The following is a 17,044-nucleotide window of genomic DNA, read 5'->3' as shown; positions in this document are numbered from 1 at the left end:
GCAGAGTTAGTCCTACCTGTCTGCTGCACTTCTGGAGGTTTTTAAGGCTCTTTCCCATGCGAAAACACAGCATTCAATATGTAGTGTGTGAAGGCGGATTTGACAGGGTTGAATTGCAAGTTATAAAGTAATAAACTAATAAAGTAATAAAATAATAATACACCAGCTAGATTCAAGCTTCATAGTAGGTGGGTAACCCCTTGGCAGTATAATGGCATGGTACTGCTGTCTTACGGCACTGGTTTCAGTTCCAGCCTGTGGCACCTTCTGTGTGGTGTTTGCAAGTTCTCCCTACACCATATGGTTTTCTCTGGGTGATCCAGTTTTCTCCAGCAGAGACATGTTGACTAAATTCATCTCTACGTTATAGTAAGAGGTCTGGCACAGTGATGCAGTGATTAGCATTGCTAAATCTAGGCCCTGGGTTCAGTTCCTGGGGTGCTGTGTGTGTGGAGATTGTGTGTTCCCTGTGTGTTTGTGTGGGGTTCCTCCAAAAGTGCAAAGACATACAGGTCTGGGAAAATTGGCCTCGGTGTGAGTGAGTGTTTGTGTCTGCCCTGTGATGGACTGGCGTACCATCCAGGGTGTAGCCTGCCTTGTGCTTGTTTGCCAGGATAGGCTCCAGCTCCTCGGTATCCCTGATACCACTCAGTGCTTCTAGGCTCCAGGTTGCTGTCACCCTCCTCAGGAATAAGTATCCTAATGGATGGAGTGGAACTGTTTTACCCCAGTGACAATAACAGGGAAAGTAGGTCAGTAACCCTCTGAAAGAGGACATGGCGATGGACGGCTCAATCCCCGCTGTTGCAATTTGCACTTAGTTTCCTGTGTGCTCTAATACCAGGATTATTGAAAACTGGGAACAGCAACAGAGAGATACTGTATATCATGTCTTACTGGAGGGTCAATAACTCTCCCATATGTCTAATTAAATAATTAACTCCGGCTTGATCAATAATTTGCTTACTTATGTTAATTTACTTATGTAAATATTAATATAATAATACATATTTTTTTCCCACACAATAGATGCTATTATTATACATTATTCAAATCCGTTAATGTTCTCTTTGTATTATGTATATATGTATATATACTGATGGAAAAAAGAAACGCAACACCTCCTCCTCCACACCCTGGCCTTCCCGTGTGCGTGGAACAGGCTGAAGAGTGACTCATCTGTGAAGAGGACCTGATGCCACTGCTGACGAGTTCATCGCAGCCTCTGTCTGGCCCAAGCCAGTCGGGTGTAACGTCTAGGAGGTGTGAGCAGGGGGCCTCTGACAGGTCGCCTTGCTCTAAGGCCAGCAGCATGCAGCCTCACTGTCCTGTCACTGATGCGGGCATTGTGTCAGCTGGAATCTAAAATGATCTCTCAGATGGACCAGTCTGATGTGTTGGTCCTGCTCTGGTGTGGTCACGCGAGGGCAACCGGATCTTGGATGGTCACTGTCCTGCCGGTCTGCTGAAACCTTCTCTGCAGTTGGGACACAGTGGAGCGGCTTACTCCATAGTGTCTGGCAACGCTGGCACATGACATGCCTGCCTGCAGCATGCCAATGGCCCTCTCCCTTGCTTCTGGTAACATTCGAGGCATTATGGAATGCACAGAAAACTAAGTGTGGCCTTTTTCTTGCATTGACCTAAACTTTGAATTAAGGCCTTTTTAAAGGTGACCTGATCAGGCATTGTTCCACCTGGACCTCATTGCGTGAAAAAGCACCTAACGAGCTTTCGTGTGATTGGTAAGTTGCAATGCCTCACTGCACAAGCTGTATTGCTGGTCAGAGGGGTTAAAACAAATTGACAACTTGTTGTGAAAGTACATACAGTGCCTTGCGAAAGTATTCGGCCCCCTTGAACTTTTCAACCTTTTGCCACATTTCAGGCTTCAAACATAAAGATATAAATTTTTTATTTTATGTGAAGAATCACCAACAAGTGGGACATAATTGTGAAGTGGAACGAAATCTATTGGATTTTTGAAACTTTTTTAACTAATAAAAAAATGAAAAGCTATAACTATAGTATTCTCATTCCAGAAAATGTTGTTTTTCTTTTTTCCATCAGTATATATAGTACTTGTATACTATATATACTTGTATATTGATTAATGTAGTTTAGTGGGTACTGTCATGCTGCATACACCGCCCAACATGTTTTGGGGTCATTGCGTTACGGCACTTACAGTAGGTAAGCACTTTGAGACTTAGAGAGAGATTTTAAAAGTTTATACATGGATAAATCATATACGTGGATCCGTTTGACACACAGCGTAAAGTATTCACAACTTCCTTTTGAAATTTTGAAAGTCAGTTATCTTAAATAATAAATAATAATATATTGAAAGTATTTAATTATTCAACTGAGATGCCCATCTCTTCGCTTAAGATCTTGGAGAATATTGTTTTTAAAGGTGTCTACAACCCTGGTCCTGGAGAGTTTCCGTTAATTAGGCTTATTTGTCACATTTTGTCATTGGTGGGGACATTTGTCTACATTGCGACAGATTGGCAACTCCCATGCAATATTGATCAATTCAGCAAGTGATTTGATCAATTGAGAGAACAGTGAAGTCTTGAGGGCTGGAGAGTACTTAGGTCTTGGGCCTAAATTATCTTTTAAATAATTAGATTAACACATGCCTAATTGCATTTCACCCGTTGAATTGATCCCAGTCTTTAGATATTGGTGATTTGACGGAGAACTCTTGGAGTGGAGCCTTGGGTGGAGACCCTGCACAGTATGAAATAAATTCACCAGCTCCTATTGTTTGAGCTTTTCTTCTGTTCAAGCTTTTGTGTCTAGACTTGTTGATTCATAGAGAGTTAAAAGCTGCTCCCTTATCAGCTCAGTTAAAACACACTGGTCAGCTTCACACACCATTTCCCTGATAGCTGTGTGAAAACCACATGTGTTTAAACAAGCACAAAGGAGTGTGACCGATTACACAATTACCTAGAGCTGTATTAAGGTGACCTTGTTCAAAGGCAAATCCGATTCTTTTATTTTCTCGTTTATTTGTGCCCGTTTGTTGGACGGTCTGTGGATCTCCATATTTGTATCCATTCCGTCTTGATCTTGAAGAATATGGAAGCTTTTGCCCTTGACTGTGCAATTGTAGGATTCTAGAATAGAAAGACTGGATCACAAGCGCAGCATGAAAATCTAGTCACGTGCCTTTGTAATCTTAATTACATCATTTTAACACACAGTTTGTTCTCTTACGCCATTCCATAAACACTGGCAAACCATTTCAAAGAGGTTTTCCACATAATAAGCAATTATTCAGATCTGGAATCACAGGTAAAGTTTCTGAACCATATTTAAACACCCCCCCCCCGCCACTGCCAGGACTCCATTCAATGTCTTGACCCAGCTCTGCTCTGCTGACTTTTTTTCACTTTGAATTCTTGTAAAAGTTCAGAACGTGCCACTCCAGTGCACAGCAGCCTGTGAACATTTTCTTGTTTTCCTATTTATCTAGAGACCAACATTTCTTTCCTTCTACTCCTTCGAAGTCATTACTTTCCCTGATTAGCTCTACACCCTACCCAGCATCCTTCTCTTCATCACATACATGGATTTTGGGTTGTGTAAATAAAGATATGCACATTAAATTGCTAACCTAGAGAAGCCTTGATCCAAGGAAATAAATCATACTCATGTTTGGATTCCCGTATATGTTGGGATGTCGTGTTGACTAATTTTTTATTTGTGTTTACCATTTCATACTCTGGTAGAATAAAACTCCATATGCAGAACTCCCCCAGACGCTTTCATGAATGTCTGTGCTACTGCCTTATCTTACTTGAGCCTTAGTTAGTCTTTTGGAATCCAGTTCAGTATTTCATGTGTCCATTGATGATCTTTCCTGCTTTCTGTGTCCAGCCCATTGCCATTTCAATCTATCAGCTCAAATCATGATGTCACATGCTGGCACACTCTCCAGTCTGTTCTGGAGCCTTCTGGAGCAAAGCAGGATACGCCCTGGACAGAATGCCAGTTCATCACAGGGCACACACAAACACAGAAATACACATACTCACACCAAGTAAAGTCAATTTACCTACCAGTGTCTTTGGACTGTGGGAGGAAGCCAGAGCTTGGATTCAACATTTTTATTTTTAATTTCCGGCACCCTGGAGAGTCCAAAGGCAGCCAATAGCATGGGCTATACAGGAATAGGATGTCTGCAATACTGGCTGCTTCTAGCCAGCACTTTCAGCAAGTCTCTGTGTACTACATACAGTATATGTCCTGAGCTGTGATTTGACAAGTACCTTCAATATGAGCCACTGGTAGCACTGTGTCGGGAAACAGAGGCTTGTGATATCCTGATCAGTCCCACAGTACAGCTTTTGTAGTGACGCTGTGGAGACCAGTACCATGCCCCCTATAGGTATTGGAACAAAACAGTCAAAATTGCTGTTTTTGATGTATACTCAAGCGATTCAAATTTGACATGAAGAAATGACTATCAGGCCAAAGTATAGAGTATTTTGTCCCAAATCCTTTGCACGCAATATCTCCATCAAGTCTGCAACACGTTGACATGACCAAACTCTTGGTTTGCTCTTTTGAGATGCTTTGCCAAGCCTTTGCTGCAGCCATTTTCAGCTGTTGTTTGTGGGGGTTTCGGACTTCAGTCTCCTTTTCAGCAAGTGCAATTGATCCTCCACAGGATTCAGATCAGGACATTGACTTCCCCAGTCTGAGACTTTCCACTTTCTTCCCTCTGCTGAACTCCTTGGTTCGTTGGCAGTGTGTTGTGGGTCATTGCCTTGCTGCATAATGAGGCTGGGGGCATTTTCTTGTACATTGGCAGACAAGATGCGCCTTTACACTTCTAAAGTCTTCCTGCTGCCAAAATCATTAGTCACATCATGAACAAAGATGAGTGAGCTAGTTCCGAAGGTGGCCATGCTGCCCAGACTGAGACTACCTCCATGTTTCACAAATGAGGTGGTGCTTTGGGCTCTCTGCTGTTTGTTCCTTTCTCCACACTTTCACGTTGCCATCTCTTTGGTAAAGGTTTATCTTTGTCTCATCTGCCCATGACACTTTTTTCCAGACTTCTACTGGCTTATCTCTGTACATTTTAGCAAATTGTAATCTGGTCTTATAATGAAAAAGCATAGGGAGAGTGCTGGTAATTTCCAGGCAGTTGCTTAAATCCAGGCAAAGGCTATTGTGCAGAGAGTGAACAAAGATGGAGATCACACTTCAAAGCGCAAGGGGTTTCCAAAAACATAGATTCAGACAGGCTCACAGCTGGGGAATCTGAGTGTAGACAAAGCCAGGGAGAATCTGGAATCACAGTCGGGAGACAAGCAGGAGGTTGGTGTACAGCACTGCACAACACAGCACAACACAGCACAACACAGCACCACACAACACAGCACAACACCGCACCGCACAGAACCGCACAGCACAGCACAACACAACACAGCACAACACTGCACAACACAGCTCAACACCGCACTGCACCGCACAACACAGCTCAACACCGCACTGCACCACACAACACTGCACAACACAGCTCAACACCGCACTGCACCGCACAACACAGCTCAACACCGCACTGCACCACACAACACTGCACCGCACAGAACCGCACTGCACTGCACAGCACAACACAGCACAACACTGTACTGCACAGCACAACAAAGAACTGCGCCGCACAGCACTGCTGACAGGACTCTCAAGGGGATAACTCATGATGACAGAGTGCTAGAGCAGGAGGAGGCAGGACTTTAAATACTACAGATATTAGTGCCAACTGCCCATTCCGTGTGCAGACAGTGACTTTATCAGACTGTGTGAAGCTGAGGGGGTGTGAGCCAACATTCACACGGTTTCTCTATTTTTGATGACGATGAGAGATTTGCATCTTGCAGTGCAGCCTTTATAATTCTGCTGTCAAAGTCTTCAGCGAGCAGTAGATTGCGATGCCTTCGCTCCTGATCGTTTTTCTATAATGAACTGCAGTTTTGCTCGGCCAGCGTGGTTGTTGCCGATTGCTAAGTATACCAGTGGCTTTGTTCCCATTTTAAGATATTCCACATTGTTGAATTTGCTGGGCCCAGCTTCTGTGCTATGGTACTGATGGAATTCTTCTTTTCATTCTGCATCCAAATTGCATAGATATCCAAACCTCGTTGACAGGTCTCTAGTCCTCATGCTGGTTTAAGCCTACTGACTCCAAAGGCAGACACCAAACAGAAGAGCAAAGTTCCTCACATTCACAGCTCTTTTATGTTGCCCTATCAATGCAACAGGAAACACCAGACTAATACGAAACACCTGCCAGCCAACGGTCCCAAAAACGTCTATTAATTCAAAACTGCACAGTGTACAGTATAAGCACAGAAATACCCAGAAATAAAAGGAGAGATTCTGTACTTTTGCCTCAAAATCATCTTTTCATCTGAAATGTGACTTGCTTGAGTATACAGCAAAAATAGCAATTTTGACTTCATTGTTACCATTACCTGTGGTGGCAAGTGTATATTTGCATATCTGTGATGACACATTCAAAACTGAGCTGCAGAATGCAAATATTTTCACACAAAGAACAAACAACAATTATACAAACTGGCTGCCTGATAAATCGTTTTCTATTTTATTTCAAGATGACCACAAGACCTTGAATTAATACCAAATTCTATTTGAAACTATGGTCTATTACCTGAGTCTTCAAACAGATCATAGGAAAATTCACTGTGTAGATATGTGTTTTTGTAATTGTTCCAGGGGGATCATTAGCTTGGCTCACTGAGGTGGGGAGAAGGCCTGGTTTCTTGGAAATGAAAAAAGAACATTGTGTCTGCCTGACCTGTTGCCACGGTTTCACCTCATAAATACAGGGATCAGAGGACAGATGTGTTACAGAGTGTATTGTTTATGTACTATATCTCGTAAGCCTAGCAAGGCTGGGATGTTGTTGTCTACAGGTAAGCCCTGTACCAGGTTGAAGGATTATCTGACCTGCATGAAAACAAAATTAGAAGGTTGCGTCATCCAGCTTTTTCAGTAGAACAAAGCATGTTTCATCCCGTGGGATATTGCTTCTGATGGGATTTTCTCCGCAGTGATAAGGACCTTGATTAAATCCAACCTTCGACATTACTGCAAGCTGTGGCCCAGCAGCTGCTTGTGGCTTTTTCGATTTGCTGGAGCCTCTTGCTTCTCCCTGGTGGGAACCTGCATCAGGTCAATACTCTATAAACATATTCATTGGCCCAGATCAGCATTTCTTAAGCTTCTGAAGGTTTAATGTGATGATATAAAATAAATGGAGAAAATGAACATGTGCGCAGTATAGTCTGGTAAATGTGGGTACGGTACTGTGACGCAGACATGGCTGAGGAGATGTGTGGTGTAAAGACAATAGAGCTGTAAGACACAGTGCGGATCTCTCAGTGGTAAACGTTTATGGGTGTCAATTTGACGACATCCCTGGGACATACAGTTGCACACCAACCAGGAATCTGGGAAAGGTCTTGATGAATGCCCCACATGACTGCAGAGCTGGTGTGTCTCCAGCCTAAAGTCCCAAAAGCGTAGAGAGCAACTTAACCACTTTGATTCTAAAGTTACCTTAAAGTCACATTTTTGCAACGTGCCTTGCAGAACACTGTGACTGATTCCCATGAATGACTGGCGTTGAATAGAATTATGTTTGGCTTCTCGTTGGGATCATTTTATATGCATATTCGATTTCATTTTTAGAAATTGTTTTTCTCTTTCTAAGTTGCTGATTGGTTTTCATTTCTGTTGGGTGCATTGTGATGATTGCTCATGAAGAGAGTATCAGAATACAGACTGACTGACAGTTGCATGGAGATCTAACTGTGACTGCGGGTTACTGTACGCAGCACCTGGTGATGTACTGCGCATTCACACAGGACATCTTTGGAACTCAAGCCCTGAACCTCTACACAAAGCTCCAGTGATTGTGTGTCAACTCAATAAAAACTAATAGCAAGCCCTTAAAAAGTAATGTTTGCCAGTTACCTTTCTCAAAAAGGTCCTAGCCTACTGTCTTACATTGTGATATTTCTCAAATATTTGCTCTGCATTTCTTTTTAAATCGGTGCCAGTAAGTATGTGATTTTATTTCTTCATCATAGCATCTATATTTCTCTCTTGCTAAAACTAGAAATGCAGAATTTCAGGTGAATGTTTTTCAAAGGATTATATGACCCCATCATTTTGGTTACTACCTCCTGAAGTGACATCATAATAGGTTAAAGGGATTAGTCACTCTGAACACACAATGATCTCAAAGACTAGACTGCAATCAGAACTGTTTTTCTGTGTTTTTGAGCTAGGTCTTCCCCATTATTGAAGGTGCTAGAAATGAATTTTGCTGCAGGCATAGTTAAAGGACATCGGTTGTGTAAACAGTTACATTAACGTTACATGCTCAACAAACACACTGTGCCAAATGGCTCTTTTGGTCTACGTTTCTGTGGTAAAGTATTTCTAAGAATTACTACTCTGTTGTTTTTCTTCCAAAATAGCAGCAGTTTACTTCAGCTGTTTTAAGTAATGCATTTTTTTCAATACTTGCCACCCTTAGGTTGACACTGACCCTGGTGTGAGTGTGGGTATGAATATGTCTGCGATTTGGCTTTCTGTCTTGGCTGTGTTGGTGCTGTGATGGACTGGTATCCTGTCTAAGGTGTATCCTGCTGTGCGCCCATTGCTTGCTGTGATAGATTCTGGCTCCCCGAACGACCCTAGATTGTATGAAGTGGTTAGAAAATGGATGAATGGATGGAAAATTTGTGGCACTTAAAACAGTTTCAGAAAGGGACTTTGGCCTTTACCATCTTTAAGATACTGTACCTGCATTGGGAACAACAGTGGCTAACAAGCTGTTGTTTGTACCACAAACAGAAAACCCAAACCTGTGGAAAAACATGAAGAAGGGCAGCACTGTAAAGTCTGCAACAATATAACTCGTTCTTTAGAAATTATTGTCAGCTCTTGTATAGGTAAATTAGCCTTTCTGAGCCACTGCCTGTTCCTGAGAGAGCTTGGGTAACATACACAGCCCCTTTGCGGAGATTAGAGAGAAGGGTGAGGCAGGTTCCTGGACAAATATTTATTAAGTGCTTTATTTAAAGAGGGGGTTGGCCATTTTTACTAAGGGCAAACAGACATCTTCCCTGAGCAGGATCAGTGTTTGCAGGCAGATTTTTACTGGTGTAATAAAGTGTACAAGGAAATTGATTACATTCCCTTTAGTTTTCAATGCAGGATTTATACAGTCATACAGTTGTTCCACACTCTTTCCAAAATAAAATAAAAAGATGTCAGAACCTTGCCGCACAGTGTTGCCAAAATACCACAAAAGGTATGAGTAGAACAATATACAAAAGGCAATATACAGGCAATCCAGGCAACATTTCCAAACATATGAAATTTCCAAGTTAAACGTTTTTTCTAATATGACATAACATACAGTTTTTATTTTTTATTTTTCATTTCTAAGGTTCTTTTATTTTGAGGTTTCTTTTATTTCTAAGGTGAGCGAACATCTGTCAGTTTATGCTCTTTGTAATTATAGTCTAGTAATTTTGGCGAGGTTTCTAGCATAGCTTTCTGTAGAGTTGCATAGAAGGATTACTTAAGTAGAGTAAGAACTGTATTTGATTTGCACTTGATATTGGAGTAATGTGTATAAAACCTTTTGGAAACTTTCATGTTACAGATTGTTGGAGTATATTAGGAAAATTTAAAGATCTTTTTTATTGACAAACCGATCACTGGGTGAAGGTTAGCTCAGTTCCTTGTCCCTTGTGTTGCCGACTCTTGTCCGGTATTGTACAGCAGTATTATCAAACCTGCGGACGTTAGATTTTAATATTCTCTTCATTACTTTCTCTTTTAGTTAGTGCGCTTGTCTCTAATGGACGGTACAAAATGCAAATAGTTTTTTTGCTGTGCTGATGTCAGAAATGCATCATTTTGTGGAATATTGCCATTTATGATGAATCATCCCCACTAACACATGAACCAGACTCCTGTGGTGTTGTCTGTTTCAAGCAAGGACAGACTGCATGAGTTCTCACTAGTGTTTAAACCTGTGTTTAAAGTGAGTGACTTGGATTACACATTTATGGGGTTAAACTCCGTCAAATCCATTCTGACTGGGCTATGCTGGGATGGGTCACACAGTTGTGTTGTCATGCCATGCTGACAGTGTGTGCGTGTTGTGTGTCTTGCAGTCGGACTACCGCTTCGAGTACACGGAGTGCGACAGCCTGGGCTCGCGCTGGAGGGTGGCAGTGCCCCACACCCCTGGAATCTGCACCGGTCTTCCAGACCCCGTCAAGGGCACCCAGTGCTGTGAGTGACTGGCACCTGAGCACTGCCTTTCTCTGTGGCCGACAGGCAGGCTTCTGAGGTCACCCCAGAGCTTAGACGTCGCCAGATCATTTATTTTAAAGGCAATGTTTTATATAAAATATGTACACTCATTTCTTTCTGTAATAACCAAGGGCATATCTGTATAGTATCCCACAATGAGGGAAATGGAAGATGGAGGTTCCAACAGCAGAACACATGGCATCTCGGTCACGATGAGGATCGTTACTACAGGGGTGTGGTGTGGTAGATATCCAGGAAGAGCCATAGCAAATGGCCACTGCTGGGAATTCTGGGGCTTAAATAATAATAATAATAATAATTATAATAATTGCTTACACTTATATAGCGCTTTTCTGGACACTCCACTCAAAGCGCTTTACAGGTAATGGGGACTCCCCTCCACCACCACCAATGTGCAGCATCCACCTGGATGATGCGACGGCAGCCATAGTGCGCCAGAACGCTCACCACACATTAGCTATCAGTGGGGAGGAGAGCAGAGTAATGTAGCCAATTCATAGAGGGGGATTATTAGGAGGCCATGATTAGTAAGGGCCAATTGGAAATTTGGCCAGGACACCGGGGTTACACCCCTACTCTTTTCGAGAAGCACCCTGGGATTTTTAATGACCACAGAGAGTCAGGACCTCGGTTTTACGTCTCATCCGAAGGACGGCGCCTGTTTACAGTATAGTGTCCCCGTCACTATACTGGGGCATTAGGACCCACATGGACCGCAGGGTGAGCGCCCCCCGCTGGCCCCACTAACACCTCTTCCAGCAGCAACCTTAGTTTTTCCCAGGAGGTCTCCCATCCAGGTACTGACCAGGCTCACACCTGCTTAGCTTCAGTGGGTTGCCAGTTGTGAGTTGCAGGGTGATATGGCTGCTGGCTTAAATGAAACCTTATTGCCTGTATTACTGCTTTTGGCTAATAAGTCCATTTCCACGGTGCCACAGCACAGTGGTGGCACTGTTGTGAAAGCATGTCACATTGTTTCCTTGAATTTTTCTAAATGCTGTGCTCATGTTGACCTCTAATTTACTCTATGACATATCATGCTGTTGCACCTACTGTTGTATTTACCTCAGCACTGTATTCAGGTAAGATGATGACTTTACTCTATCACACCATGTGTACATCATAATGACTTCCTGTCATTTTTAGTGCTTTGAAAGTCTGCCCCAGCCCAGGGCTCACATTTTGGAACATCCTACAGCTTAAAATAACTCAATCTTTTTAGCTTTGAGCAAAGATGACTATAGGTACTGGCAATGTGCAAAATGTCAAACAGGAACTAAAGAACACAAGCAGAAACTATGGTGAAGCGTAATTAGACCTGAGAACAGAAGGCGTTACACAAAGGCTATGGGTGTCTGGAACAAGCTGCTCTGCAAAATGTTTTAGACCAATAATTTGGCTTCCTTTAAGAATACAGCTGAATTAGATCCTCTGATCAATTAGTTACTAGGAACCAAACTAGCTTAATGGTCTGAAGTGCCTCGTTTTGTTTGTAACCATTCTTATGTTCTTATGTACTTAATTAAGATTCTAAAAGGGTGGTGACACTGTTTCTTTATTTCACTCTATATGAGGGTGTTGCCTGCAGTCTGTTCGTGTTTATCTTGCAAACCTTTTCCTTTTTCTGCCAATGAGATTAAACAGGGATTTCCTCAGTTTTGGGTCCACCTAATCCCCATGAACAAAAAGCTTTGCTTTAATTCCAAATGTTAAAAAGAAAATGTTAAGCTCATTTTCCACAGCTACACCATGCTTTTCTTGTCTGGTACGATGAGCAAAGGTCACATGTTTATGTGTCTTTCAAATTTTACTCTCTAAACTTTTAGACTTTTTCACAACACTGTGTATCGTTGCTTTGATGAAAGTAGAAGCCTTCTTGAAACTTCTTGGTGTAGTGTATAATATTAACCGATTTGACTGTATATTAGCCATGTGAAAAGAAACAGGTAATTAATTCTGTCAAAAAGTACAAAGGAAGAATAAAAAAAAAACATTTTAGGTATGGAGCCCTCCTTTCTGCTTTTCAGTGTGGAATTAACCTCGACTTGTTCCTTTGCAACCCACAAGCTCAAACGTTTTTCAACAATATGGGCTATCAAGACTCCCCACTCAAACCTCTATTAACAATATGAGCTATTAGGGCTCCCCACTCGAACCTCTATTAACAATATGGGCTATCAGCACTCCCAACTCAAACCTCTATTAACAATATGAGCTATCAGGACTCCCCACTCGAACCTCTATTAACTATATGGACTATCAGGACTCTCCACTTGAAGCTCTTTCAACAATATGGGCTATCAGTGCTCTCAACTTGAATCTCTATTAACAATATGGGCTATCAGGGCTCCACACTCAAACCTCTATTAACAATAAGGGCTATCTAAAGAAAGAAGTATGTCGATTAAATAACACATTGATTAAGTACTTTTCATAAAGATGATTTTGTTAAAGCATTTTCAGTATCAAACATTTCCTGTTTAAGAATGAGGACAGAGTCAACTGAGTGCATAACTACTGTCCTGGAGCCCCTGCACTGGCTACCTGTAAAATTCTGCATTGACTATGACATTCTATTGTTGATGCACATTATTATATACAGTATATATTACCATACCTACAGTATGTCTTGTCTATCTGCCCAATTTAACCTCCCCAGATACCTGTCAATTTGGCTTAAAGCTCTTTGTTCAAGAGCCTTTAACTCTTCAGTGCAGTTACTGAAATACAGTTTGTGCAGAGGTGCTTTGTCATGTTAGAGATTTAGTTTGCTTGGTTTATGTGCAGCGCTTTGCAATGTGCAGACATACTGGGTGCTGAATAATTCGATAGACGCTGAATGAATGTGACTGCGTTTTCTGCTTGCCTCAGCATTCTCCTGCAAGGCGGGGGAGTTCCTGGAGATGAAGACCCAGTCGTGCGTGTCGTGTGCCGCTGGAACGTACTCCCTGGGGACGGGGGTCCGAGTGGACGAGTGGGATGCCGTGCCCCCGGGCTTCGTCACTCTGGGAAGCGACCTGGATGCAAACCCCTCCTCTTCCTACAGTAACTGCTCCCAGTGCGTGTTCTCCGGACTGGGGTTCAGAATTCCCCACCCTTTGTTTTTTTTTCAAATGATGAACTTGTGAACTTCTATTGTTCTGCTTCTGTTTGGAAATAACTTTCCAATACATTGATGAAGGTGTCTGACGAATTATCAAAGCGTATTGTATAATTTTATCATTATGTTGTGTTGTGCAAAATAGGACACATATGCAGCTCACTTAAGATCAAGATTGTATTCTCATGGTAGACTAGAGTGAGTGTCATCCTCACTGCCTACAAGTGGTAAGGGAGATGTTAATAGACTGATGCCTGGAACAAGTGCGTCTTCCCTGTGCGCCCCTGATCAGGTTATAAATAAACCGATACCGGAAGTCGGTCTCATCCTGCAAGGCTGTAACAAACAGATCCATGGAGCCAGTGTCATCCTCCCTGTGTTCCAGCGATCATGTAGATTGTAATAGACTGATTCCTGGAACCCGTGCATCCTCATTGTGTGCGCAAATCTGGCTTGGGAGACTATGAATGGACATCGCTGAAACCCATGTTGCATTTCAGCCTTTGTCAGTGGGCTTATAGAAAAAACACATTTTTTATGAAAGTCAAAACACTGAATAAGGTTCATTAAAGATTTCACATCAAAACATCATCATAGCCGGTACTCACCAGAACCCGACCTTGCCAAAAATGGTGTGCCAATTAGTCAAGGGGCACTGTAATAGATTGATTTGTGGAGCCTGTATTACATTTTAGGCATTGCAGGCTGGTACCTACCATGACATAACCTTGACAAAGGCTGCAACCAATAAATATCTGAAAAGAATGTGTGTGTTTACAGGTCAGCCTGGACTCCCAAGGGTGAATACATTGCATCCAACACGGACGAGTGCACGTCCACGCTGTCATACGCCGTCAACCTCAAACAGGCCGGCTTTGTCTCCTTCGAGTACCTCTACCCCGACAACAACATCCTGTTCGAGTTCTACGTATGCATTCTTATTGCGTTTTACCAGATATCCTTAATATTCCAGTAAAATGTTTAGACCCCATTTGCTGGATCGACCGGCTTGACTGACCTGTAAAAAATGTCTTGAAAGATCTAAAAGCTCACAGCACAGCTGAAGGCAACGATGAGACATGACAGCTACTGTATAATTTTTGCATAAAAAATGCATTATTATCAATAAAGCTATGCACTGTTTTGTCCAGTACAAATTTGGAGCAATTTGCTTGGTCCTGTTATGAGCTTGATTGGCAAATCGAGAATTTTTTTCTTTTACCTTATATCAGCAGCCTCAACAGCATGAAATACTAAGAACGTCTCTAAAGAATTTTACCTGTGAATGGAAGAAGCAGCTGTACAAATTATTTGTTTCTAAATTTTTTATTTTGTGTGTTACAATATAAGTTGTTCATCTGCGCTGGTTAGCTGCAGGAGTAAGGTTTTTGGGAGAGGGAACACAATCCTGCTTGAATAATTTAGAAAACAGGGGAGGAACAGAGGCAACTTGAGCACCGTCTTATTCAGTCTTGCATTTGCCCAAATGGTAAAGACGTCAGCCCTTACCTGCCTGCTGTTCTAGGAGCAAATATTGTGGTGATAACAAAAATCAGGGCTAGTTCCTAAAAGCTAAAACAACAATAGAAAGAACTGATCTCTGTTACTGGATTATACAGTGGGACCGGAAACATTAGGGTTAATTTGACCTTTTCTGATTGTTAAAAGCAGTACAGCTACAGTGCCAGATGCCGTTTTTTTAAATCAAGATTTCTGTAGCCTGACTATGAACATGAAACAGCACTACTGTTTCCTGAGCCCGGACAGCTACAGAGTCTTGTGGTTTAAAGGACACAATATTGAAACCCTTCAATCCTGATTGCTTCGTAAGTGTTATAGCACCTATACTGTCTATTTTAAATAGGGGCCCTAATTTCTTAACGGCTTCTTTGTTTCTATTAGTGATGTAGTTGGTCTGAATTCCCCTCTGTTTCCAGCGCTTAGGCCATTGGAAATTTTCAAAGAGAAAGTGTATGCGATCTGGAAAAATATTATGTGTTAGCACATGCTGCAGCAAATGCTTTAGAAACCTGTCTTTTTCTTCCAATTTTACTGTTTTTTAAACATGTACTTTAGGTGCCCTTGCTTTGAATCAGAGATGTGTCCTGAAGGGTTTGTCACTCACAGCTTAAGTCCTTTCGATGTCTCTGGGTCTGATGTTCTTGCATTTGTTGCAGACGCGTAATAGAATTTCCAAGGTTTAAAAAACGAAATAGCACATATTCCCCTCCAAGTCTCAAAAAGACTAGAGATGAACTCCAAGGCAATTTGCCCTGTTTAAAAAGAATTCATGAATTCTGAGTGGTAGTTATCATGTGAACATCCATATACTGTAGATACTAATCTCCAGCGATTCTGCAACAGCAGCAGAACAGAATCAGTAAATCTCTATGGTGTCTTTCTCCCAGGTTCAGAATGACCAATGTCAGGCCACTGAGACCCAGACCAGGTGGATGCAGACCACAGAAGGAGACTGGGATACACACAGTGTAGGTCTTCTCTTTATGTTTCTTCTATACTTCTCTTCAGTGTCTTTAACGTTCTTCTTTTGTAACTGCATTCTTAGGTAATCTCTTAAAAGGCAGGCAGATAAGAGAAAAAAATAAAGGGTCTTCCTTATAATCACAGATCTAAAACAAGACTCTTAAGAACAAAGAAAAGGGTTATGAATGCGAGGACAATCTAGAACAACAAATCAAGGAAGCTTGTTGCAGACTCCCACCACCCTTTGTGTAGGAGCTGGACCTTGGCCTTTTATATAGATTGCTTGTTTTGTACAGTGCATTTAATATTTATACATGTACACTAATATATTTATTTGCTATTGGTCTTGGATTTCACCATACTTCTATTTTTATGCCATTGTGTAGGTGGATAGATTTGCTCAAATACTGTCTGTGCCATTTGTTTAATTTAAATAAATGTCAAGATTAGAGTTCACCGAGAAGAAGGAGCCATGTTCCACTTTGGTTCCTAGTGGAACATGGCTTCCTTAGTGGAATCTACAAATCTTGCCCAGCTGTTTTTTTCACAGATCCCAATCATAAATGTTTTTTTTTTGCATGCACGAATACACCCATGAGCCTGCTATTTCCACCACCAAAATCCATCTTGCTGTCACTGCAGCAATTACTCCTGTGTTGTTGTTACGCTTCTAAGCTTCAGGAGTTTATAAGATATTGAAAAACCTATCTATGATATCTTAAAACTATTATATCTCCTCTAGATTTCTTCTTACTGTCTGTAGTGCTACTGTTTTTTTTTAAAAAAACTGCGTTTCCTGCAGTATATATCTGTCTGGTCTGTTGGTATGTTCCTGATTTAGAAATCATACCTCTTTTGCAAAGAAGGATGTATTTCTTCTTAAAATGGCAGATACTGACTTCTGGACCTTCCTGTCCCTGCAGGTTTCACTGAGTCGGGGTAATAATGTCCTGTACTGGAGAACTACTGGATTCTTAATATCTAAGACGGTGGCAAAGCCCGTGCTGGTCAGGAACGTCGCCATCACGGGTAATTCTTTCTCACACGTGTTCATAA

The 17,044-nt window shown here is 41.8% G+C and overlaps 1 protein-coding gene across 1 annotated transcript in view; it reads left to right on the top strand.

Moving 5' to 3' along the window:
- The window catches only part of elapor1 (endosome-lysosome associated apoptosis and autophagy regulator 1), a 44,542-nt gene that overhangs the window by 8,014 nt on the left and 19,484 nt on the right, over positions 1-17,044 (top strand). Inside the window, exons 2-6 of the mRNA XM_088639938.1 lie at positions 10,242-10,362; positions 13,276-13,462; positions 14,285-14,432; positions 15,913-15,993; positions 16,912-17,017. Coding sequence (XP_088496064.1) covers positions 10,242-10,362; positions 13,276-13,462; positions 14,285-14,432; positions 15,913-15,993; positions 16,912-17,017 — 643 coding nt within the window. The remainder of the gene's footprint in view (positions 1-10,241; positions 10,363-13,275; positions 13,463-14,284; positions 14,433-15,912; positions 15,994-16,911; positions 17,018-17,044) is intronic.

This window comes from Lepisosteus platostomus, chromosome 7 (assembly GCF_059453375.1).
Source record: "Lepisosteus platostomus isolate fLepPlt1 chromosome 7, fLepPlt1.hap1, whole genome shotgun sequence".
NCBI lineage: Eukaryota > Metazoa > Chordata > Actinopteri > Semionotiformes > Lepisosteidae > Lepisosteus > Lepisosteus platostomus.
The sequence above is the reverse complement of the archived record's forward strand: the minus strand, read 5'-3'. Positions and strand labels throughout refer to the sequence as shown.